The sequence below is a fragment of the Triturus cristatus genome, chromosome 12 (genome assembly GCF_964204655.1).
Source record: "Triturus cristatus chromosome 12, aTriCri1.1, whole genome shotgun sequence".
Classification (NCBI taxonomy): Eukaryota; Metazoa; Chordata; class Amphibia; order Caudata; family Salamandridae; genus Triturus; species Triturus cristatus.
In genome coordinates this window covers 789,298,890-789,323,872 of record NC_140595.1, presented here as the reverse complement: position 1 = coordinate 789,323,872, position 24,983 = coordinate 789,298,890, and the positions used below count along the sequence as shown (strand labels likewise).

At 45.2% G+C, this 24,983-nt stretch overlaps 1 protein-coding gene across 2 annotated transcripts in view; it reads left to right on the top strand.

Moving 5' to 3' along the window:
• LOC146782852 (uncharacterized) overlaps window positions 1-8,779 on the top strand; it is a 69,991-nt gene extending 61,212 nt beyond the window's left edge. For both annotated transcript variants that reach the window (XM_085639196.1, XM_085639195.1), the window contains 3 exons: window positions 1,428-1,606; window positions 6,246-6,366; window positions 6,668-8,779. In XM_085639196.1, coding sequence (XP_085495322.1) covers window positions 1,428-1,606; window positions 6,246-6,366; window positions 6,668-6,799 — 432 coding nt within the window. In that variant the 3' untranslated portion in view covers window positions 6,800-8,779. The remainder of the gene's footprint in view (window positions 1-1,427; window positions 1,607-6,245; window positions 6,367-6,667) is intronic.
• Window positions 8,780-24,983: the final 16,204 nt, after the last annotated feature.

The window sequence follows — 24,983 nt, the reverse complement described above, 5'->3', positions numbered from 1 at the left end:
CAACGTGGTCCTGACGGAGCTTATGAAAGCACCATTTGAACCCATGCACAATGCATCAATGCAAATGTTGACTATGAAAACGGCATTTCTGGTAGCCATAACCTCGCTACGCAGGGTGAGCGAACTGCAAGCACTAACGCTACAAGAGCCCTACATACAGATACACAAGGACAGGGTTGTCCTGAGAACGGACCCACACTTCATGCCTAAAGTCATGTCGGCATTCCATTTGAACCAGAGTATTCAGATACCGAGTTTCTTTCAAAACCCAACTTCGAACGCAGAAAAGGCTCTACACACTCTAGACGCTAGGAGAGCGGTGATGCACTACATTGAGAGGACCAAGGAGCACAGAAAAACTCAGCAGCTCTTTGTGTCCTTTGCATCAAGCTTCATGGGGAGACCAGTGACAAAGGGCACCATTGCTAGATGGATTGCACTAACTATACAGTTTTGCCACAAACAGGCAGGACAGGAGCTAACGGAGGGGCCTCAAGCTCACTCCACAAGGAAGAAAGGGGCAACCATTGCCTTTCTGGCAAACACGCCCATTCAGGACATATGCCTGGCGGCAACATGGGCTTCGGTGCACATGTTCACCAAGCACTACTGCGTAGACATACAGATGAACAAGGAAGCACAAGTAGGACAGAAGGGGCTTCAACACATATTCAACGACCAACGCTCATCTGCCACCCAGCCGCCACAAAGATAACAAACCGCTACAAAGTCTATGCACAGCATAGTGAATCCAGAAAGATTCACGCTGCAAAACGAATAGTTTCTTACCTGTCGGTGTAGTTTTGCAGCTTGAAGATCTTTCTGGATTCACTAGCGAACCCACCCACCTCCGCCAGGAAGATGAGGCTGGAGGAAGAGGGGGAAAAACAGAGAAGTACAGAAGGAATGAAATACTACAGAAAAGTGGACATATAATTTAATCATTCGCCTAGGGTTAAAAAAAAAAAGAGGAAAAAAGAACCCGAAGATGGCGCCCCAAATGTGGGACTTCCGCAGGAAGCACGACGACGTCACGAGAGGTGCACCAAATGGTGGGACGTCGACTCCCACCTGGGCTACAAAAACAAAAAAAACAAAAAAAAGACTACGAATCCGGACCCAACCACCAGATCGCGGAATAATGCACAGCATAGTGAATCCAGAAAGATCTTCAAGCTGCAAAACTACACCGACAGGTAAGAAACTATTCGATTCCTGATAGGTTTCATTGGTCATTCCACTTATTTCTGAGTGAGCTGTGGGCCATGTGTATCCACCTTCCCTTTGTCCTTGTGGCATCGCCTTGATTTCACCTTGTTATAAGAACATTAGCAGTGCCCGCTTTACAGAAATGACATGTCTTCATTTGACCTGTTTACAGGAATGTCTGCTATCCACAGATTAGTTGTTGATTTATGGTTTCACAGGTGACGCTGGAGAAATGCTCTATGTGTGGCAAGCCCATCCTAGACCGGATCCTACGTGCCATGGGCCAAGCTTATCACCCGCAATGCTTCATCTGTGTGGTTTGCAGGCGTTGCCTAGACGGTGTACCTTTCACTGTGGATGCCACCAGCCAGATCCACTGCATTGATGATTTTCATCGGTGAGTCATTATCGCCTTCTGTTTAGTTGGGAATCTGCAGATAAATGGAGGACTGTAATTGAGCATAAGTGATAACTGGTGAGATGCCTCTAGAAGTGGCTGCAGACATTCACCAGTAGCGATCTGGTTTTAAATGTGTTTGGTAGAGCTCTGCCAGTCTATGAACTTCTGAGGTCTTGATTTTGACTGGAGCAGTTGCTATTTTACAATATAAGCTGTTGTACACTTCCCTCATGACTTTAGAGACTCCATACTTCTGTGGTACTAATGTATACCAAATGAAACCACCTTACTGCTACTCCATTAATCATCTTTCACCCATAACCTTATTTGTAAGAGTACTTACATTAAGTTGAAGCAACACATAGAAAAGCAGTTAGGTAAAGTGAATAAAATGTACAATACAAATGAAAGAAAACCTAGAAATGTTTTTTAATTTAAAGGCAATTTCCCAGTAGCATTGTTGCCCAGATTTGCCCGGTGTCTCAGGGTTAAGAGCAGTGGAGTTTATTTTGACTCTGCACAAACTTTTTGCCCCACAGATCTATACGTTTCTGTTGCATCGTCTTCTCTGTAGGAACTCAATTTTTTCTCCTTTGATTGTGTGAAGACCTATCCAGGCATTTGTTCTATCTCACCTCGAATATGGGAACTCTGTGTTCGAGGCATTTGTGCTGTCAATACACATGCTTTGCATACTCCTGCCATATAGTGTTGGGTCAGGATGTTTTTTTTCGAAGAAGTCTTTCCCAGTCGCGAGGTAAGGTGACTCCTCCTGTCTGTAATAGTGCGCATGGGCATAGACTCCATTATTAGATTGTTTTCTTTCCACCATCGGGTTCGGACGTGTATTTCTGCGCTCTGGTTCGACACTGACCTTCAGGTTCCTCTCTATGCGCAATCCACTGCACCCTCGACGGTATTATTTTACGCATTTCCCTCTCTGCATATCCATTCGATCGGAAAGTCCCATCTTCGGTCGAAAACATCGTAGGCGGCCTTCAGACCTAGCCACGTTGGTCCAGCCTTCTACCGATGTAACTGACTCCGTTTCAGTTATGTCCCTGGTGCCACTCCAAGTACCCTCGCAGCGATCTACACCAAATCTGCAACTTGTGCCTCTCACCTGAGCACATGGAAGAAGATGCATACTTTAACATTCCGGTTCACCCAGCACATCGCAAATATCTCAGATTTGTGATAGCAGGAAAACACTATCAATTCAAAGTACTCCCGTTCGGAGTAACCACTGCTCCCAGAGTAATTACAAAATGTCTAGCAGCAGTAGTAGAAGCACATCTCGGAAGACAACCGATTCTTGTCTTCCCTTGCCTGGACGACTGGCTCACCAAAGCCAACACACACCAAAAGTGTTTACAGTACACTCGGACTACATTAGACCTACTCCACAAATTGGGTTTCACGGTTAATGCCCAGAAGTCTCCTCTTTAGTCTTCACAAATGCAGTCCTATCTGTGAGCGACTCTAAACACCTGCACAGCTCTAGCCTCATCCGATGCAGCCAGAATTCAAAATATTCAAACTCTGCTATTACAGTTTCAGACCAATCAATACTTAGCAGTCAGGACTTTCACGCAACTGTTAAGGATGATAGCTTCATGCATTGGAATAGAGACTCATGCAAGGTTACACATGCAAGGTACACATGGGTCCTCTACAAGAGTGTTTAGCACATCAGTGGATTCAGTCTCGGGGTCAATTAACAGATCTAGTGTTGGTAGACAGTCGCACCCATCGCTCTCTTCAGTGGTGGAACACACACAACTTATCAAAAGGGCGGCCCTTAATCTACCCTGTTCCACAGATCGTGCTGACAGCAGATGCATCTCTCACAGGTTGGGGTGTCCATCTTCACAATTTGACAATTCAAGGTCTATGGAACAATTACAAAACTTCACATCAATTATCTAGAGCTTCTAGCTGTGTACCTAGCACTGAAAGCTTTTCAGCCTCACCTCATAGGGAAAGTTATCCTAGTCTGCACGGACAATATGACAGCTGTGTACAAAAACAGGGGGGTACACATTCTCTGCAACTGTCACACCTCTCTTACCATTTGGCAATTCATCACAGAGTTCATCTTCTGGTAGAGCACCTCCCAAGAGTGAACAAACAGATTGCTGACCTCCTCAGCAGAAGGGGCAATAAATACACGAGTGGGAACTTCATCCCCTAGTTCTCCTTCCATACTTTCAAGAATCGGTTCGCCACAGTAGACCACTCAAAATGCCCAAACTTCACCTCCAGGTTCCCACACCCTCTATCCACAGGCAATGCCCTATGGATGAATTGGTCAGGGACATTTGCCTACGCTTTTCCGCCTCTCCCTCTCCTTCCATTTCTGGTTGGGGGGCAAACATCCCTCACATTGATTCTAGTGGCTCCCACTTGGGCCCGTCAGCCGTGATTCACTTTTGTAACTATCAGTATTTCATAATCAATAGCTGCATCTCAATTCCAGCCTTCTTATGCAGAACCATGGAGAAGTGAGACCCCCAAACCCCAAGGAGCTCAATCTAGCTATTTGGCTCCTGAAATCATCTCAACTTGCTACCAGAGTGTATGACTATTCTTAAGGAAGCAAGAAAGCCTACTACCAGAGCATGTCAATCCGCAAAATGGAAAAGATCTTTTATATATTGCACCAACAACAATATTGATCCACTAGATGCCTCTATTCAAAATATCATTTGTTATCTTCTGCATTTACAGAGTGCTGGTCTAGCCTTCACTTCCATTCGATTGAAAATATGCAGCTACTGCTGCAAGATGCAAAACAGGCAACTTGTATCTTTGTTCAAAGTTCCAGTAATTAAAGCCTTTATGGAGGGCCTTAAAAGAGTAATACCACCCAGGGTACCTCCTTCACCAGTTTGGATTCTGAACATTGTGCTTACACGGCTCATGGGACTACCCTTTGAGCCATTACACAACTGTCTGATACAGTTTCTTTCATGGAAAGTTGCCTTCCTCATTGTGATCACTTCATTGAGGAGAGTTGGTGAGCTACAAGCATTAACCTTAGAAGAACCCTTCTTTCACCTTCATAAAGACGAATAGTTCTTCGCACCAACCCAAAATTCCTTCCATAAGTGGTTTCTGCTTTTCATATCAACCTATCTGTTGAGCTATCTGTGTTCTTTCTTCAACTTGATTCCGTAGCAGAAAGAGCCCTTCATACTCTTGATGTCAGAAGAGCGTTATTGTATTATATTGAAAGAAAAAAGGATTTTCGTAAAACAAAACAACTGTTTTTTTCCATTTGCTACACCTCACAAAGGCAATCCGATCTCTTAATCTGGTATTGAAAGATGGATTTTTAAATGCTTTCAAACTTGCTATGCTAAAGCTAAAATAACTTTATACTTCCTAGAGCACATTCCACTCATAAAATCGGAGAGTCTATGGCATTTTTAGCTAACATCCCTATAGCTGACATTTGTAAGGCAGAAACATGGTCCACACCACACACATTTACCAAACACTACTGTGTGTATTTGTTAGCACGTCAACAAGCCATTGTAGGACAAGCAGTACTAAAGACAGCTGCAACATCTACTGGTTAGCCACTGCTTTGGGAGAATACTGTATTATAGTCTATGCAAAGCATGTGTATCTACAGTACACATGACTCGAATGGATTATGTTACTTACCCAGTAAGCATCTGTTCTTGGCATGTAGAGCTGTAGATTCACCTGCGCCCTCCCGGGCACCTTTTAGTTGTTGCAGTTCATTATTTACATTCCATTTGCATGGAATTCTCCGTACCACACTCACTCACTCCATTTTCACCCTCTTGCGGGAAAACAATCTAACAACGGAGTCGATGTCAATGTGCACTATCCCTGAAAGGAGTCATCATCTTACCTCGTGACTGGAAAGACTTCAACGAAAAACAACTTGCAAACATCCGGACCCAACACTAGATGGCAGGAGTATGCAAAGCATGTGAATCTACAGCTCTACATTCCAAGAACAGATGCTTACTGGATAAGTAGCATAATGCTTATTTTGAGCTGTCTGATTAGACCGTTACAGATGGTGAAGAATGCAGCATCACAGCTGCATTTCCTTGCCTTTTGCCATCTGCCTAATTCTCCTCTACTGATTGAGCTCCACTGGTTTCCAGTAGAAAGATATGTCGTCTTTACGGCCCTCCGCTTTTGAGAGAAGGAATTTTATGGCAATGGTCCAGTGTATGTGTTATAAGTTAAAAGTTATACACCTCTGCCTGTTGCTTACGATCCTCTTCCGAGGACATTTTCGTTCTCTAGATTCGTAGGTCCAGAATTGGCGGTTTCTTCTTCTCATATTTGAGACCTAAACTTCGTAATGACCCACCTTCGTTTCTCCAGAATGAAATAATCTCCTGGAGTTTAGAAGGAAACTAAAATCTCATCTGTTCCCCTATAGCTTTGTCATAGTCTTCTCCTGGTTTTGTTTTTCTTCCATGATATCCTTTTAAGCACCAGGGCAATGTTTGGGTATTTGTGCGCTTTATGAAAACCTATTCAAAACCTTCACTTGCACACTCATTCTTATGCCATGATGGTGAAGTAGGATTACAAGTAAATATTTTTTCTTTTAACATGATTAACTCCTGTGTGTTCTCCACAGCAAATTTGCACCACGTTGTTCTGTTTGTGGAAATGCCATCATGCCTGAGCCGGGGCAGGAGGAGACAGTGCGAATTGTTGCTCTGGATCGCAGTTTTCACATTAACTGCTACAAGTGTGAGGTAAGAAGTTCAAAAATGGATTTCTAACCTCTCTTCCCAAAAATGTCATCGGCGCCTCATTACTTGTTTGATCTAACTTCTTCCAGTCACCGTGCTCTCCATCATCTGACTCTGGTAGTTTTTTTTTTTTTCTCCATAGTGTGGTCTCTTGCTGTCCTCCCTGATCTTCCACTTAATCCTTCCCCTGACCTGCTTTCTGTCTGAGGAGCATGGCTTCTTGTTCTTCCCCATTGCCTTCCTCTCTTCCCCATCGCCTTCCTTTCTTCCCCACCATCTGACTTGTTGCATTCTGTTCTTTTAGGAGTGTGGTCTTTTGCTCTCCTCTGAAGGAGAGGGCAGGGGCTGCTACCCGCTTGATGGCCACATTCTGTGCAAGAGCTGCAGTGCCCGGCGGATCCAGGAGCTATCTTCCAAGATCACTACGGATTGCTAAAATATGGATGCCAACATTTGTCCAAGTTGCCTTCTGTCAGGATGGTGCACTGCTCAGCGTGAACGCACCCGCAGGTCTTATCCGAAGCTGTGCACTAAGGACCACTGAGCCTTACGGCCAAAGTTTGTGAAAACGGCAAGTCTGTCTCTGGCAGGGACCTCTCGAACTCCATGGTTTGTCGCGACTGCCAGAATGCTGAGCTGGAGCTTCATGACCTGTGGTGCCTCCCGCATTACCAGTGTGAATGCTGCAGGTGATGCCAACCTCTTTCACTTAACAATACACCGTTGTGCGTGACTCTTGCTGCAGGTGGAAATACTGTGTTGCTGCACAAAATATGGAGCCTGGACTAGACCTGGACCTTCCTAGTGTGTAGTGTCCGAAACTGACCCGATATCCGACTATGCTAAGCACTAGCTGCTTCTTGAACTGCTGAGTTTTTGGTTTTATGTCAGTCACCCCGAACTCCTGTCTTCCCTCCAGCTAGTTCCGTGAAGCATAAGCCATCTACAGCAAGACCAACAACTCAGTCCCTTCAACACACATAACCGCCATGTACCGAGACATTCTTTCCTTCCTAAGGCAGTTGAGCTGGTGGTTCACTGGTGCTGCAGTATGCACTCTGGAGTGCTGGACAGAATCTTTGTGATGTGCACTCTGGAATGCTGGACTGAATCTTGGAACACTCTGCAGTACTGAGTCAGAGCTTCTCACTACTGATGATTTGCATAATTTGCACTCTGGGGTTCTTAGCTTCAGCTTCTTTCTACTGTTGTGAAGTGTGCATTGGGGTGTTTTTATCCAGTGCTTCTCCCTACTTCTGTGAAGTGCATTCTGGGTGCTGTGGGGGAGCTCAGCTCAGCACCTTCAGTGCTAAGGGAAAACATTGAGTTCTCAATATTGGTGTCATCCAAAGGTTGCAGAGATGACATCACGTACCGAAGCCTTGCATGCTGAATGCTTGTCCCGGCAGGCGTTCGCTAGCTTTCTGCACTCTGTATTGATGTGCCTGCAGTTTACTGTTGGGTCTGCTTTCGAGGGCCCTCTTCCTTCCGTGGACTGTACGGCCACTGACTAGGACGTTCCATTGTCTCATGAGCAATATAACATCAGGGCAAAGAAATTATTCCATATCAAGCTGTCCAGGGGTCTATGCTCTCCCAGTACATATCCGTGTGTGTTCAGGAAGAGCCATATCCCTGCTAGATTTTCAAGACAAGTACTGACTCTGATTACGAGTTCCAGTGAGACTCGTATTGAATTTTCTTTACTGGATATTCTGAAAATCAGGCAAATCTTCGACCCTCTTGGTGCTATCTTCGCACTCATGTTTGACATTCCTGCATGAAATCAAGTGGGCCTACATCTTCCCTAGAGTTGCAGGATTCTCGTCTTTGGGTGGGAGATAGGTGGCTATCCGCATATGCTGAGAGGCTCTGTCAAATGTGGTGCCCCACCCTAGTTAAGAGTGTAATTGCAGCTTTTGAGAGCTGCCCCTCAGAGTAAGCAAAGAATCATTGTTGCAGTGTTGGCTTTCAAGTTCCGGTTTCAAGCCTTTTGCCAGAGCTACAAGTTTAATGCCATACAAATTCTGTTCTTGAGCCACTGGAGTCACTCGTTCCTAGAAGACTGTTGCATGTGCATTTCATTTCATGTGCATTGCATGATTGTGGGCCTCCTGTTTTAAGGCTTCTTAAAAGTTATGCAGGCAAGTGCTGTTACTAATAATGGTTCAGTAAATCATTTAGGGAAAAGGAAAATAGAGTTCTTGTCCTGATTTTAGTAATTTTTTTTTATTACTCTCATGTGGACTCCGTCCCAAATCTGAGTTTTCAGATTATGAAGCACAATTTCGTTAGCTTTTTATGCCCATCACTGTGCCGTTTACCATCCATAACTGACCATACCATTTTGTCAGCGGAACTGAAAAAAAAACCATTCGCTGTGATAATTTGAGTGAATTAAATTGTAAAGACAGAAGTCTGTTTTTGGTGAGATTTTTATGTCATGTGTTTGAAACAATGCATTTGGTACTGGCTGCATGCAGCCCCCTCCCAATATTTGCTATTAAATTAACCGTTGTAACTACGATTAAAGGTTACTCCCTGGAGGTGCAAGGAGAACTCTCTACCTTCTAAGAGATGGCCACCCCTTGGGGTGATGTAATCATTTGAATCATGAGGAATGATTGCCCCATGTGATGTAACCATTTTTTATTTATTTCATTTTTCAGTTTTCTATTGTGTGAGCCAAGTCTGTTGACTAGATCCTGACTCTTTACGAATAAGCACAGTGAATACAAACCAGAGAGAAGGCAGTCCTCTACAGCCTACACATAGCATGAAGAAAAGCTCTGAATGTATACAAAAGATGTCGCAGAGTGTGTACGGTCTTTGTCTTTTAAGAGCAATTCACTAATCTGTATGACAAATACTGACATTGTATAACAAAAAGGTACATGTGAGCAACTGTTGCAAGAGGAGAGGACTGTGCATGGGATGCTTCGGTATGTAAACCAGGTGTGCCAGAGAGGTCTAAAGCTCCATGTAGATCTGCCTAGATTCCAAGTCTTGAAGATTGACCAGTATTAGAGCAGCAATGTAGGCCGTAGGTGTCTGCTAGTTGGTTGCATTTCATCCCTTTTTTTTTTTAAAGAAGTTTAGGTGGTTGCTTTCCTAATCCTGGGGGAATCTGGTGTCCAAGTGAACTTCAGTTGTTACAACCAGACCCTTTTACCACAAATGTCCTGGCGCTTTACTTTACTACTGAGCCCAAAACTGAGTACCAATGCTCCCTGTAGCACTTTAACCCCAGGGTAGCAGTGATGAATAGTCCAAAGCTTACTCATAGTGGTGGTGCGGGGTCAAGACTCGGAACTCAATCAAATATCTATTAGCAATCAATAAACTAATCTCCAGCCAGTCCTTTTGCTCAAATAAAAAAAAAACTGCTTAAGTCGTAGAACACAGGATTGTACATAACATTTTTAAGGGAAAGATAAAAATGTGGTACACAGTCCTTAAAAGAAATATTACTGTGAGGGAACTGTGGTTATTAACAAATGCTATTCCCCGTCCCAAGGCAGTGTATTCTGTCAAGTCTAAACTCTGGCCCCGTTGCCCTGTCTGTAAACTTATGAGTACAGGTTATCTGCTCTCCTCCTGCTCCCTTTTCTGGGTTCTCCCCTACCACCTCCACCAGAAATATTGTTAGATTTATGAGAACTTGTATCAGTGTTTTCTAGTCACAGTTCCCTAAAGACTGTTGTCTTGTACCCTCACTTAGTCTTCATAGTCCTGGGCAAATAAGTCCTCTTTTGCTGGCTGTGGCTGGGTACTGAACTGTTCCCAGTGGCATGCAGTCCTGCTTTGCCCGTCAAGAGCAGGTTCGCTGACTATGCCCCAGTTGATTTCAGAGTGCAGGTGCATGCTCAGACCAAGAAGGCAGGCTGCCACATGCCCAGCGATATGAAGACTGTGTTCTAAAGGTGCTGCTAGGATCAATTAACTTCTCATTGGTGGTCCTCCCTCGGAACAAACACAAGTCCTCCTCTGAAATAAAGTCCACCTGGTAGCGATGCTCCACCATAGGACGGTGATAAGGTTCTGGAACACGATTTTGAGGTTGCGCATACTATCTCAAGACTCGCAAATGTATGATTTCAGTATGAGGAAGCAAAACGATGCAGAGTTGATGGCCAGTTGCAGTCACTACAGTTTCTAGACATGCAGAAGGGGACACAGGGTCTCAGGCCCTCACTGCAAGGCATGGGTGTTCAGATACTTCTCTGATTTACAGTGTACTGTCTTCCGCTCCTTCTGTCTCTTCCTGTCAGTCTTCCTTGGCAAGGCAGGGTCTTGTATGTATATGGTATATTTATTGCACAAAACTTAGCCAAGTAGTATCAGAACGCTGTACTTGGTCAATGACAATCATACGTTTAGCGAGTAAGAGGAGAGGACGCTGGGCTGTGGACACTTAATGCATAGTGATGTAGTGTTCTTTACAGAGGTGAGTTGTCAACTCTTTCCTAAATTAGAGCAGTGTTGGAGCGTTCCTAAAGGATACAGATATGTACCAGGTCCAAGGTGTATGGAAAGGGCCTGCTGTATTGTTTATTTTCTTTCCACTTTGTAGTGTGCAGTCAAATGGTGTCCTGGCTTCAGGTGTGCCAAGATTCAACAGAGATGGTGAGCTTGTCTGCAGGATAAGCGGGGTGCTCGTTGCAGATGTAAATGATGCAGCTGGATTTGAAGATGGTATGGGCTGACAAGGCGAGCCAGTGAAGTTCCATCAGAATCTGGGTGATGTGATCATATGTCTTCAGGCCCTGAATATGATGTGTTACGGCACGTATTATTCATGGGAGATCATATAGGGTATCATCACCAGCCAGGTGAGAAAGTAAGAGGGCGTGAACAGCAGTTCTGAAGGTGCTCTCTGAAAGAAGTGGTTTGACCTTCTTTAGAAGAAAGAGCTGATACCAGGTTGTCTTTGTGTTTTTTTTTTTTTTATCAATGTGTTCCTTGAGGGTGAGGTCTCATACGCCGACGATACGCAGCTCCTGTTTACCTGGGACAGGGGAGAGGACTTTCAGGGTGAGAAGATCAGAATCTGCCTCTGTTTGCGTGGTTGAGGACCAACCAACTGAAATATAACCCGAAGAAGTCCAAAATTATTTTTTTGGGGCACGCCTCTGGATGAATGGAGACACTGGTGGCCAGAAGACATGTCACCTCCGCTCTCCGCCCAACAAACGGTAAAAAACCTGGGCATTATGAAAGACGATGCTCTATCTATGAGAGCCCAAGTCCAATCGGTAATGGGAACCTGCTTTGGCCTCTTGCGGATGCTGAGGAAATTTCTCCCACTCTTGCCCATGGACTGTAGGAAGACCGTGGTCCAGGCACTGGTTACTTCCAGACTAGACTATGTCAATGTCCTGTATTTGGGCCTTCCTGAATACCTGCTTTGGCGCCTGCAGGTGGCCCAAAACGCACCTGCCAGAACAGTTCTTATGCTGAAGCCAAGGACCATATTTCCCCACATCTCAAAGTTCTTCACTGGCTCCCAGTAAAAAAGAGGATCAGGTTCAAGGCTTTGGTGTTATACTTGAAGGCCTTTAATGGGAGTGGCACGGGCTACCTCAGCAGGAGAGTATCCCAATACACCCCACCCAGTACCCTGAGATCCTCCTCCTTGAACCTGGCTTCTGTTCCCAGAATATTCCGTGCCCGGTCGGGTGGCATCTCTTTCAGGTTCTTAGGAGCACAGGCCGGGAACTCGCTACTATGTCATTGAGATCTGTGATAGTTAGCCACATTTAGTAAATGGCTTAAAACCTGGTTATTCCGTCAATGATCGCCCATTCTTTAGCAGCATTTCACAGCATTAGCGACACGGGGTGTCAGTTGGGTTGTCGGGAAGGCTTGTCTTAGCGCTTGGACACTCTTATATAAATGTCTTCATTCATACAACTAACTAGCATACCATCCATGGAAAGTAATCATCAAACAATCAAGGGATGCTGGAATAAGGCTGTCGGCAGTGATCAAAATCCGGTATGTAGAGGAATCCAAACTGAAATAGGGTCACAGGGGACCCACTGGAGGGTTGCCAATTAATAGATAGGCGCAATATTGGGTCTGGAAAAGTAACAGTAAATATAGAATCTTGGGGCCATGGGGTCCTGTGATAGTGAAAGAAGGTCGTGCTATACCTAGGGGGACAGAAACGGCAGGTCCATCATAGAAAGAGGAAGTTAGCCACACCTGCGAAAAATTGCAAGTAACAGGTTAAGCTGATAAAGGGCCCCGCAGGCGGAGTGGTATACACAAGTAAATGGGCTGCTTACTGGGAAGAATCAATCCTTCAGTTATGGAGACTGCGAGTATCGGGTGTGCCTCCAAGCCATGCCTGTGCATAAATGCATGCGTCTTCCGATGAAAGAGACGAGAGGGGAGTGCGTGTGTCTGAGGGATGGGTGTACAAAGTAAGTATTGGTGGTGCTGTGGCCATATTTGAGTGGCCGTCCATCCCGTAAGAGTGCTTAAAGAAATACTGTAGAGGTACCTGGGGCCACTACTCCATAGAAAGATGATAGTAATTATCAAGCAATTTCACATTGTAACATCAATCTTACAAATTGTGAAAAAGTAGACATTAAATATTCATTGCATCTTACTGTAAAACACTCCATATTTTGGCAAAGGGATTATACCTTCCAAGTTAAACTAGATTGAGACCATAGTAAATACTCTAGCATTTTGAATCCACAAGTTCCGGGGGAACCAAGGTCAAGTAGGTACAAACAGACAAACAACTTCATGAGTAGTTTATAGAGTGAGTGGAGCATTGCATTGCAAATGAGTCCTCCTGTAATTGTCATGTCAGTTATACCAAGGCTGTCAGTCCTCCATCCTGTTCAGGCCAGTGTGCAGACTGTCGGTATGAAGTATCCACTTGAGCTCTTCTTTATTCAATATTGAAGTGATGTCATCGCCCCTAGGTGGGAGTTTAACCACTGTAATTACTTGCCATCGATTATCCTGCTCCTGTGTTGACCGATACGGATATCCACCTCCTGTGTAGTCTGACCGATGTAGATCCGGTTACTCTGGCAGGTAATTGCATGAACAACATTTGCATCGTTACAGTTTGAGAATTGGTTCAAAGTAATGTTAATTTCACTATGTGTAAACTCTTTGGTTTCAATAGTAAACTGACATACACTGCAATTTCCACATTTTGAGTGTCCCACTAGGAGGTTCTAACCCCATAAGTCTTTAGTATTCTTACTCTTCCGAAATGTGAAGAGGGGGTGTTTGAGTTTACCTGCAGTAAGTATGGGCCAATGTTTCAGAAATTATTTAAGCGAATTAAAAACGCAGGGAAAAAGTAGTGACACATACTAATCTGTCATTGTTTCTTTTTACCTTGGGAGTCAAGAGTGTGTCCTTTGGACAGTACCAAGCCCTTTTCATTGATTGTCTCACCAATTTACGTGGGTATCATCTTGCATGCAATTTCCTCAATATGGTGCCTGCTTCTAAAAAGAAGTCCTGTTTGAAAGAGCAACTTCTGCGAATGCACAGAAATTGGGAGTATGGTAGGGAGTCTCTCAGGGCCCTTGGATGATGGCTGTTATAAGAGAGGAGAGTGTTCCTCTCAGTAGGTTTCCGAATACAGTGATGTAAAAAGTTTCTCATCGTTGTTTTTTATTAGAAGGTCCAAAAAGGAAATCTCTGTTCTTCTGTGTGATAAAGTAAATTTTAGGCCACTACATTGTGTGTTAAGCCAATTGTTGAAGTCTGTGAGAGTATCCTCGGGGCCATGCCAAATCATAAAAATATCATCAGTGTACCTTTTCCAAATGGAAATGTTATCATAGAAAGCGTTTTTGAATGAGAGAATTTGGTTTATTTCATAGTGGACCATGAAAAGTATCGCAAAATTTGGGTCAAAAACTGCTCCCATTGATGTCCATTGAAATTGTTGGAAACATTGGCCATCACATTGGAAGAAATTATGGGTGAGACACAGTTCAAAAAGTTGTAAAATGAACGATGTTGGGACAGGGTGTGGGCGTGTATGTGATCCAAGAATTATTTCAATGGTTTTCAAACCGTTGACTTGTGGAAGATTAGCGTAAACGGATTCAACATCTAATGTGCAAAGGATGTCACTGGTAACATCAAAAGTATGGTGTTCGACTTGGTTAATCATATCCGTGCTATCTTTTACATATCAACGTGTGTCAGGTACAAGCCCTTAATAAAAAAAAAAGTGTACATAGCGACCCAAAGGTTCTAAAATTGAGCCACATCCAGAGGCAATTGGACGGTCCGGCTGCACGTCCGTATTTTAGGCAATGTATAAATCACTGGTGTTCTGGGAGATTTTTGGTTCAAAACAGGAATTTATTTTGGGTAAGAAAGCCGTCTGTCCTCCCCTTTTCCGTAATGTCAAGGTTAAGTCTTTGGATCTCATTGGTCGCTCCCTAATCTAAAGTAATGTTCAGTGTTGGACAGCTGTCTAGCGATTTCGTCTTAGTATGGATCTATATGGTACTACAATCCCCCCCCACCCTTGTCCGCTGGTTTAATGAACAGGGAATGGTTGAGTTTTCAATTGTCAATGCATTTTTTTTCTTGCATAGGGAGATTATAGGGAACAAAAAACGTGTTTCTGTTCAAGGTTGGAAATTTCCTTGAGAATAATTCTCTCAAAGGTTTATATCGCTGGTGGAGGAGAGAAGGTATAAATTGGTCGAAAATGTGTATTTGCAGTGTCAGAAGTATTGGGTTTATCGAGGACAAAGGCATGTAAGCGTTCCTTCCTAAAGAATCGTAAAATCTCTGTCTGAAGTTCGAAGAAATTACAGCGTATAGTGGGGACAAAGAAGAGGCCCCTACATAGGAGTGAAATGTCCTCTGAAGAGAGACACTGGGTGAACAGATAAAAAATTGGTCCAGTTTGGGTAGCATCCATAGTGGATGATGCACTGTACCGGGCCCACCCTTCTGCTACCATTGGTAAAATTTGTCTCGTATGGCGCTCGCCAGGGGTACTGTACCATCGCTGTGTGCGTCTTCTCCCTTGTCTGGGTGGTCGTCCCTGGCCTCTCCCTAAAATATTTTTATTGGAATTGTTGGACGAGGCACTAGTACCTAACCCTCTACAGTTGTTTACAACCCCTTTGTCTTTTCCGAAGCCTTTACACAACCCTCATATCAGGTTCTTCTCTAGCCCTTATTCCTTCTGAGCATGAGAGGCTGCTTGTGGATTTCTATTATGCCCCCTTGTCCAATGTTCCTTTCCCAATACACTAACCCTTGCACACTTTCTGAACCCTGTCAAGTATTCATGGACAAATACAAACAATTGAGAACACTCATTACCACAACCTAGACAGAAACAGTAATGTACAGCTGATGCCCAAGGAGGAAATGTCAGTAAAGGAGGAATGATGGAGACAGTGTCTGCAGCGGGCCTCCGGAGGTCTGAAGCGGTCTGTCCTTTTCAGTGAACCTACTGCCAACTCAGCAGCTGCCTTCGCTCCTTTCTTCCCCTCCCACCTCCTCTCTCGTTATGGAAGAATTTGTTTCTCGACTAATATGTAATTGATATACCACTAAGAATAAAAACCCTCTCATTTCTTGTAACTAATCAAGCGAAGATTACTTAAAATGTGTCCCTGTGTTTTCTCGCCTAGATTCCGTGAACGAAAACGGGCACTTGTGAAGGCTCATAGAAGTCTAACACGTTTAATGCCAGAAACTAAAAATATACTACATGACGTTTGCAATGTCAAAGGACCAGTGCTTCAACAGCTGAACTGTTGGAGCACATAATGCTAAATTACATCCATGTCAGCGCTACTTTAATACATTTTCTTCAATGCAGTAAGTGAAGGAAAGAACGTGATCCAACAGAAACTCAAGATGCACACTAGTGAGCTGTGCTTTTCTCTTCTCATTGGATAAATGTGAGGATGCCTTGAGAAATGGATCCAGTGGGGTGAGGTAAGAAAGCTGACCACTAAATCTGCAGTTCTGCTTGCCTTTGTCAACTTCAAGATGTGGTTACGCGTACTTGAACAGTCAGACTAAATATGCAATGTACAACTTTGAAATACAAGATGACTGGGCCTATAAAATGTGTTTAGGGTCCAATAATACAAAGACTTTGGTAGTACATGAGTCAGTACAAGCATATGTGTGTGTGTACAATATATATATAATATAGTCCTCCGCCTGCCCCCCCCCACCCCCCCCCCCCCACACACACACACACACTTTTTAAAATTGTTTTTTACTGTGAGGTGAAAACTCACTATAACTCCACAGTGGACAGTCTGTAATGTTTGCAATTCTTCATCGGTACATTTCTCTTTTTCTTCATTATAGACATCATCATAGTCTGCACTGTCAAGTGGATAAGCAAAGGCAACACCTTTATTTCTGCAAGTACAATGGATGAGTCATAGATTCAGTTTGTTTAAATTGTAGATGATGATCAGCACAGGGATCACTGCTGTTAGCCTTTCAAAAAGCTTAATCTCCCATACAATCCAGATATTCAAGACCACATGGCACCCCTGTTCCTCGTTGCTCCACTTTTAATTTTGTGTATTTCCTTCACACTCTTCTTAATGTGCTCCCTCTGCTCATGGATGCTCAGAGGTGTAAGGAATGTGAGAGCAACATTCTGACCCCACGACGGCAATCCCTCCACCCCCGCCACCATTCCACTTGTGCTGCAAAGACATTGCCTAAAGAAACAGAGATAACTGTGGCATTTGCGATTTCTTCTGAGATTTTGGCATTGCGTCTAGTTACTCGCATAGCTTGCCCTACACTATAGTTGGGAAATAAAATGGAGTAGAGTCTGTTTGCTTCAGACATCTCATGGCATCTTTGCAGTTGAAGGCAGAGTTCTGCAGACTGTCTTGAGCAAAGGCACCACATATCTAGTATAACCGATCCCAGCCCAGTCTTGAAGTAGCCAGAGGTAAGCTTTCATGGCGCAGATGAAAAGAACCTTATTGTTTGCGATAATGATGTTTGCGAAAAAACATGTCTGTACGGAATCTGTGTTCAGTGGGTGGTGACATAGCTGTAGTCTCTTCTACAGTATCGTACCCACTTTGGCCCCCCAAGATGCTCTGGTTAGTTGGCTCTTGAAGTTCACCAAACTGCATGCTCTGAATAAGCAAGATCGTGTCAGCCAAGTCGTAACGGGTGGGATTGTAAACTGTTCATATCATCTGTAAATTCGTGGGATGTGCCTGCATGTTCTGGCAGACAGTGTCCAATGTAGAGCATGTCAAGGCAGGTTTAATTTTTGGTCATCGGCCCCCGATCCAAGGCACAACCCCCAAGATATCAGTGGGCACATGAGTGCAAATCCACCAGGAAGAAAGAATTATCACTTAAGGATATTTTTCTAGCAGCTGGAAGTAGGAGTTGTTATGGTACATTGAACAGCGGCTTTCTTCAAGGACAGGTACAGTACTGTTTGACTTTCTGACAATTCGCTACTCCCCAACCATGAGATCCCACCAGTCCAGGAGCCGGAGGCTGAGGGCGGCGGCAAAGAGAGCAGGTCAGCCCATTGGGGGATCCAGTATTTAGTAGACCGCTGTTGACCTCAAATGGATGTGGTAATGATAGGCGATGGGTACATGATGGAGCAGAACTGACGTTCTGGCTTCCTCCAGAAACAGGTGGGGATGGGCATTCAGTCGCAGGAGAAGAGTCAGAAGCATTAGGAATTCAGGCAGGGGGCCATAGCCTAGAGCTCGGGCAGGCCTGCAGATGGGCACTGGTGCACAGGTGTCTCATGTGGGTCTGGCATGCTTGCACTGGGTGGAGTAGACCCACAAGGGCAATCCATAGCACTAAACAGCTGTGTTGGTGGTTTGCAGCCCAAAGGCTGGTGCTCTCCAGCAAGGCTGCAGGGCAGACTTCCTCTGGTGCACCTTCGCATATACCCATTACCTACTGTAGGATGTGGCAAACTTCGGATGGGCAGCCGTGTAAAGAAGCTTGAACATGAGATCGGAAATGGTAGAGACCGTGTATACTTTTTTTTACAGTACCGGAGAACCGCTTAATCATTAGCAGCTGGGACAGGGGAGCATGAAGGCAATATTATAGTGTCCATAACAATTTCTTAGGGGTTCAGTGTAGTTCATAGGGTTGGATTGACCCTAACTGACTGCTAAGCTAAAAGCAAGGCGTTCGGAGATTTCAATTGGGTTTGCAGAATTTTTGTTGTCATCTTATGCTAAAATATGTTATCTCTTTCTACCTTTCCTGCTGACTCTGGATGATCGACACCGTGTAAGTGTTGACTGGTCCCAGAGCTTTGCAAATCTCCCACTACTGACATGAAGTGTGTTCTTCAGTTGCACAAGAGGGGACTTGTAATTCCGAAACGTGGGATAAAATCCATAAGTAAGCATTTGGCAACAGTTATGGCATCCTCACTTGCTTGTGGATATACTTCCACCCACTGCTAAACTTGCAAAAAATCACAAGCACTTAGTAAAAGGATACATGTTTTAAAATCAGCTTAAAGTCCATTTTGAGATCAACAAAAGAGCCCAAAGTAGGTTACCAATGTGATGTTACTGGCAGATGACACAGGAGTGGCAATAGTTCTGGGCAATAGAAGGAAAGAAGGCGCAAACCAGTTGGTAGTTGTGGCATGAATCCTACCATCTGACGAGGGCAGCTCCGTGATACAACTGCGTAAGGTTGGGGAGCAGAATATTTGGTGCAGCCACACACCTGAGCGATCTCTCCACCGTCCCTCCGGGTTCCATGTGCAGTTCCGATTTGTCCAGTATTGTTTTTCATTTTCAGACGCTTGCTCTTGTAACGAAGACAAATCCTTTAGAGAAGAAACGGGGAACACATCCGTCTGTACCACATACTTATCAGCTTCATTGGCTCCAGATACAGTATGTTTTTGTGCGGTGGAATCGGCAAAATCATGAAAACTCCAGTGGGCAGCACGCTTCAGGACTGCATCTCAAAGTCACAAAAGCAATGCATTCAGCAAATTCTGAACATACAAACCCTTTTTAATCGGTGTACTAGCAGAAGTTAGAAAACCCTCTTTGCTTCCAGAAACCTCAAAGTTGTGCGTAACTCCAAACACATACTTTGATTCTTTGAATCAGATTACAATCTTTTTCTCAGCAACGATACAAGCTCAGTTAAGGGCAACAAGTTCAACAACTTGAGTAGATCTCACATTGAGTTTGAGGCGACACAACAACTTGTTATATAACACATAAGCAGCAACAAGCTTGCCTTCATCATTTCTAAGACATTCATCTACAAAATAGACTGATTCGCAATTTGGTATTGATGCATCGATAAGATCAAAGCAGGGCTCTGTCACCTGTTCATTAACCACAAGATTTGCATGCATTTTTCTCTCTTTGATGGTAGGCATCAAAGATGTAGTGGTCAGAGAGTGACAATGTTGATATGGGATGCATGTCTGGACAATTTCGTATCAGGACAACCTGGCAGTGGTTGTAGTGAGGAGGCCAACAACAGAGTGAGGAAAACAACCACAATCTAGGTAGAGCTCAGTACAATGGGGCATATTTACAAGCCCTCTGCGTCGCCAGAACATCACTTTTTGTGATGTTATGGTGGCACACGAGACTTAGCCATATCTACAAGACTACATAAAGCCACCCTGTGTGGCTTTTCATGGCCTCGTAGATATGGAGTAAGGCAAGGCAGCACAAGTCGCTGCCTTGCCAGACTGTGTGAAAGAGGCGTTCCATGGGTGTTGCTGTGGGTGTTCCCACTAAACACCCATGGAATTTGGCACTACCCCAGATTTACAACATCTCGTTAGCCTGGGGCAGCGCTACAACCTTGCACCTCCCTAGAGCAGGCGTAACTAGAAATGTTTACATTTCCCCTCTTTTTATTAGGTCTCGCCTGAGCCAGCACGCATGTGTTGCTCTGCAAGGCTTTTTGTAAGGGCTTCAAACACACAAAGCCATCTGATTCCAATTATCTGCATTCCAAGAATCGGGTTACTAATTAACTCGGCGCTGTCGCTTTCACTTTCGCGACCGCGCTGGTTTAGGAATGTAGTTTTCGGTTTGGTTCTCATTGCTTCTTCACACTTCCCCACTGTTACTCCACCCCTCTCCACTCCCCCTCCCGCTCCGAAACGCATGTCTTTGCTGGCAAATTAAATATATTTAACATGAAAAACATCCTAAACCAAAGGCTCATTTAGGGATTTTAATCTGTGATTTTGGTGCATGAGCAGAAAGGTTCTCGACGGTTTGTATACCCAATTGTTTGTTTTCTTTGTATTGAAAACGCGCCTTGCTTGGGGGTGCTGTAAATAAATTGGCGCTCTCATTACATGACCTTTTGGCGATTTCTCCACCCCGTGCAGACAAGATAAAGCCCCCAGATTTACAGCCCGCTCCCCCTCCCCCCCCCACCCCCCAGTCTGCCTTAAAGGGTTGCAACTTGTATTTACCACATAACAAAAGCAGTGGGGTGCTGCTGCAAACAATGCTGGCGTGCTCGCACGGACAAACAGATTGGCGAGCAAAGAAACCGTCAAACCTCACAAATACACATTCATAGACACACAAACAAAAAGACAGAGACCTCTAGGTGTAAACACAACCAAAGACACTCCTAGACACGAGAAGGAGACTTAGAAATGTCTACAGTCCAAGGGAGGCCACGCACAAAGAAGCGCAACTATTACCACAAATATATATAGTAGGACACAAATGTACAGGTGCGCAAGTATAAACACTACCACGCTTGTACACAAAAACTAACAAGCAAACAAATTCAACTAAAATCAGAAACAAATATGAACAAAGGAACTTCCAAGAATGCATAAACACAAATCCAACTGCAGTGCCTAGCTTTTTCAAAGTAGGTTATAAAAAGTGAATTATGAGAGCGACTTTCTATGGCTTGAAAAAAATAGATGTCTAGTTACAGGCTTCTTTTTCTGACATTCTGTGTAGTTAGCTCTCACTGTTCACGAGCTGCTAATAGCACAGCAGCAGATAGTCTTCCACCTCGTGCATAAATCTGTCAGGTTATTTCAGAATTCATGGTATTCAGCGCACGAGGGTTCAGAAAAGGGTTGAGGGGCCATTTGGCTGTGGGTCGCTGATTCGTAACTAACTCTGGGTTTGCCATCCTTGGAAGACTGAGCGTGTCTTGCCAAGACCGGAACTTGTGATATGCCGATGTCAGCAGTGAGCGTTTAACTCCTTAGATTAACTGTCTGTCAGGTGCAGAACACTTTGTGTAACAAGTCAAGAAAGGTGCATCTCACTCCCAGAATGCATTGCTTTATCTGGTAAAGACCCCTGACATGGAATAATCTGGTGACGCTGCCTTTTTAATCATTTGTGACGATTTGATGCACACACTAGTGACTATTGTGAGAGAACTTGTATTCACTTTGCACGCTTGTGCAGTGTTCTAATTGTAAACGTTCTACGTCCGTAATTAGTCAAATATATTTCACATTTGTATTCCCTTTTCTCTTCATAGAGTACTCGTATTTAAATGTTTTCCCTTCCCGCTGCCACCCTGTGACAGTATTGAATATTATTACTCTTTTCTGGATTGTAAAGGTATACCCCTAGATGTGCTGGAAAAGCAGGCCGGATGTTTGTGAATAGCCACAAATGTGGCACACTCACCCTTTTTCCACTTCATTGCCTTTAACTCGGTGTTGGTATTATTCTGAGAAGGCTAGTCTACTCATCTTAGTGTCACGTACAAATGTAAAGGTTGCACGTACATGGTGTGATTTATTTTTGGCTGAGTCATCCGATCACAAACTTTTTAAATGTAGACATTCCACCATTGGGACAGGCAGATAGACGTTGCCAGCATTGACAGGAAAAAAAAAACTCAAGACATTATTTATTGTTAATACTTTTTTAATATGGTCATTCAGTTGTACATAATGCTTTCTTGGTCATATATAAGGTAACAAAAATGCTTTTGACACTTCTTTATTATAACTTTTCAGCATGATGCAGACTTCTGTACAGCACAGCTTAAAGACATAGGCAAAGTCTGGCTAAACACTTATAAGGTCCCAGAGGCGAGACCTATTGGCTATGCCAATGCTTGTTTTTTTCTGTTTCCACATGTGCTGCTTTCTGCAGCATCCATAGAACGAGGAAAACGCCTCTTGTGATTGTTTTAGTGCAGGATGGTGCCCCTTCCTGCACATAAACCACTCTCACCAACAACACAGACACCCCAGCACCGTGGTGCGTCGGCGCATGGCTGCTAATTGTGCGCCGGTGATGGCTGAAAGGACAGTAATGCACGGTCTTGTAAATACTGTGCATTCCTGTCCTTTCTTATTGGCGTAGGGCAGAGCAGCAAGAAGCCTTGGGATGCTGCCCTATGCCAATTCTTTGTAAATTTGACCCATTGTTTTAGGGGCTTCGACAAGGTGGGCAGCGACGGCTACAGGGCAGAGACATGGAGGGAGCACTGCAGTCACGAGGTCTAAAGCAGAGGAACAGTGTCCTATTCCCATTATTGATCACTATGATCCCGTACCGGGACTCCAAGGGCCAATACCTCTTGTTCATGACCAGGACGTCGCCCGGGGCCCAGCATCCCCTGTGGCGCGTGCGGGCCCCTCAAGCCCCCATGCACCGCCTGTACGATCTGGCGAAATAAGGAAGAGTCACTCCGGCTGCCTGCGGGAAGCCTGCTCCGTTAGATGTGCTTGTCCGTTTGCTGCAAGAAACACAATTGCAGCAGTTGTTGATTTTTTGTTGCAGTGTAGAATATCCCAGGGAAAAAGCACTCCTGGCTTTGTGTCACTTCACGCATGAGGGAGAATAAGAGCAGGATGAGGGAGCAAAGGAAATTGGGCTCATTGCAAAGTGCGCCACTGTTTCTGCAGTTGGAAAGCGTTCACTCTTATTAAACATTCCAATTTAACAACTTTCGTAATTATGAGAGTAGAGAGCTTCAGGAGGGACAGCACTGACCTCATGAGAACCGTCCGAAGGAAGATCATCTCAAAGGCTGTAGGAGGAGGTGTGTATTTAGAATGAATGAAGTGACATTTGTAAAGCGCTTTAATACCTGAAGGTGTCTCGGCACTGTACTCTGAAGAGGGAAGAAAGGGAAGAAGTAAAGAAATGGTAGAGTTAATGCTGCAAGTTAATGCTGGTAAAAGGCTCTGTCTCCCTGTGTACACCCACCGTTCGTGCAGACAGGCTTGGTCTCCCTACGTACATCCATCCCTGGAGCTGACAGGCTCCGTCTCCCTGTGTACATCCATCCCTGGAGCTGACAGGCTCCGTCTCCCTGTGTAAATCCATCCCTGGAGCTGACAGGCTGTCTCCCTGTGTACATCCATCCCTGGAGCTGACAGGCTCCGTCTCCCTGTGTAAATCCATCCCTGGAGCTGACAGGCTGTCTCCCTGTGTACATCCATCCCTGGAGCTGACAGGCTCCGTCTCCCTGTGTACATCCATCCCTGGAGCTGACCGGCTCCGTCTCCCTGTGTACATCCATCCCTGGAGCTGACCGGCTCCGTCTCCCTGTGTACATCCATCCCTGGAGCTGACAGGCTCAGTCTCCCTGTGTACATCCATCCCTGGAGCTGACAGGCTATCTCCCTGTGTACATCCATCCCTGGAGCTGACAGGCTGTCTCCCTGTGTACATCCATCCCTGGAGCTGACAGGCTCCGTCTCCCTGTGTACATCCATCCCTGGAGCTGACAGGCTCCGTCTCCCTGTGTTCACCCATCCCTGGAGCTGACAGGCTCTGTCTCCCTGTGTACATCCATCCTCGGAGCGGACAGGCTCCGTCTCCCTGTGTACATCCATCCCTGGAGCAGACAGGCTCCGTCTCCCTGTGTTCACCCATCCTTGGAGCAGACAGGCTCCGTCTCCCTGTGTACATCCATCTCTGGAGCTGACAGGCTCTGTCTCCCTGTGTACATCCATCCCTGGAGCAGACAGGCCCGTCTCCCTGTGTTCACCCATCCCTGGAGCAGACCGGCTCCGTCTCCCTGTGTACATCCATCCCTGGAGCTGACCTGCTCCGTCTCCCCATGTACATCCATCCCTGGAGCTGACAGGCTCTGTCTCCCTGTGTACATCCACCGTTAGAGCTGACAGACTCTGTCTCCCTCTGTACATGCACTGTTAGAGCTGACGGGCTCTGTCTCCCTGTGTACACCCACCGTTCGTGCTGACGGGCTCCGTCTCCCTGTGTTCACCCATCCCTGGAGCAGACAGGCTCCGTCTCCCTGTGTACATCCATCCCTGGAGCAGACAGGCTCCGTCTCCCTGTGTACATCCATCCCTGGAGCTGACAGGCTCTGTCTCCCTCTGTACATCCACCGTTGGAGCTGACCGGCTCTGTCTCCCTCTGTACATCCACTGTTGGAGCTGACGGGCTCCGTCTCCCAGTGTACATCCACTGTTGGAGCTGACGGGCTCCGTCTCCCTGTGTTCATCCATCCCTGGAGCAGACAGGCTCCGTCTCCCTGTGTACAGCCACAGTTAGAGCAGACAGGCTCCGTCTCCCTGTTTTCATCCATCCCTGGAGCTGACAGGCTCCGTCGCCCTGTGTACATCCATCCCTGGAGCAGACAGGCTCCGTCTCCCT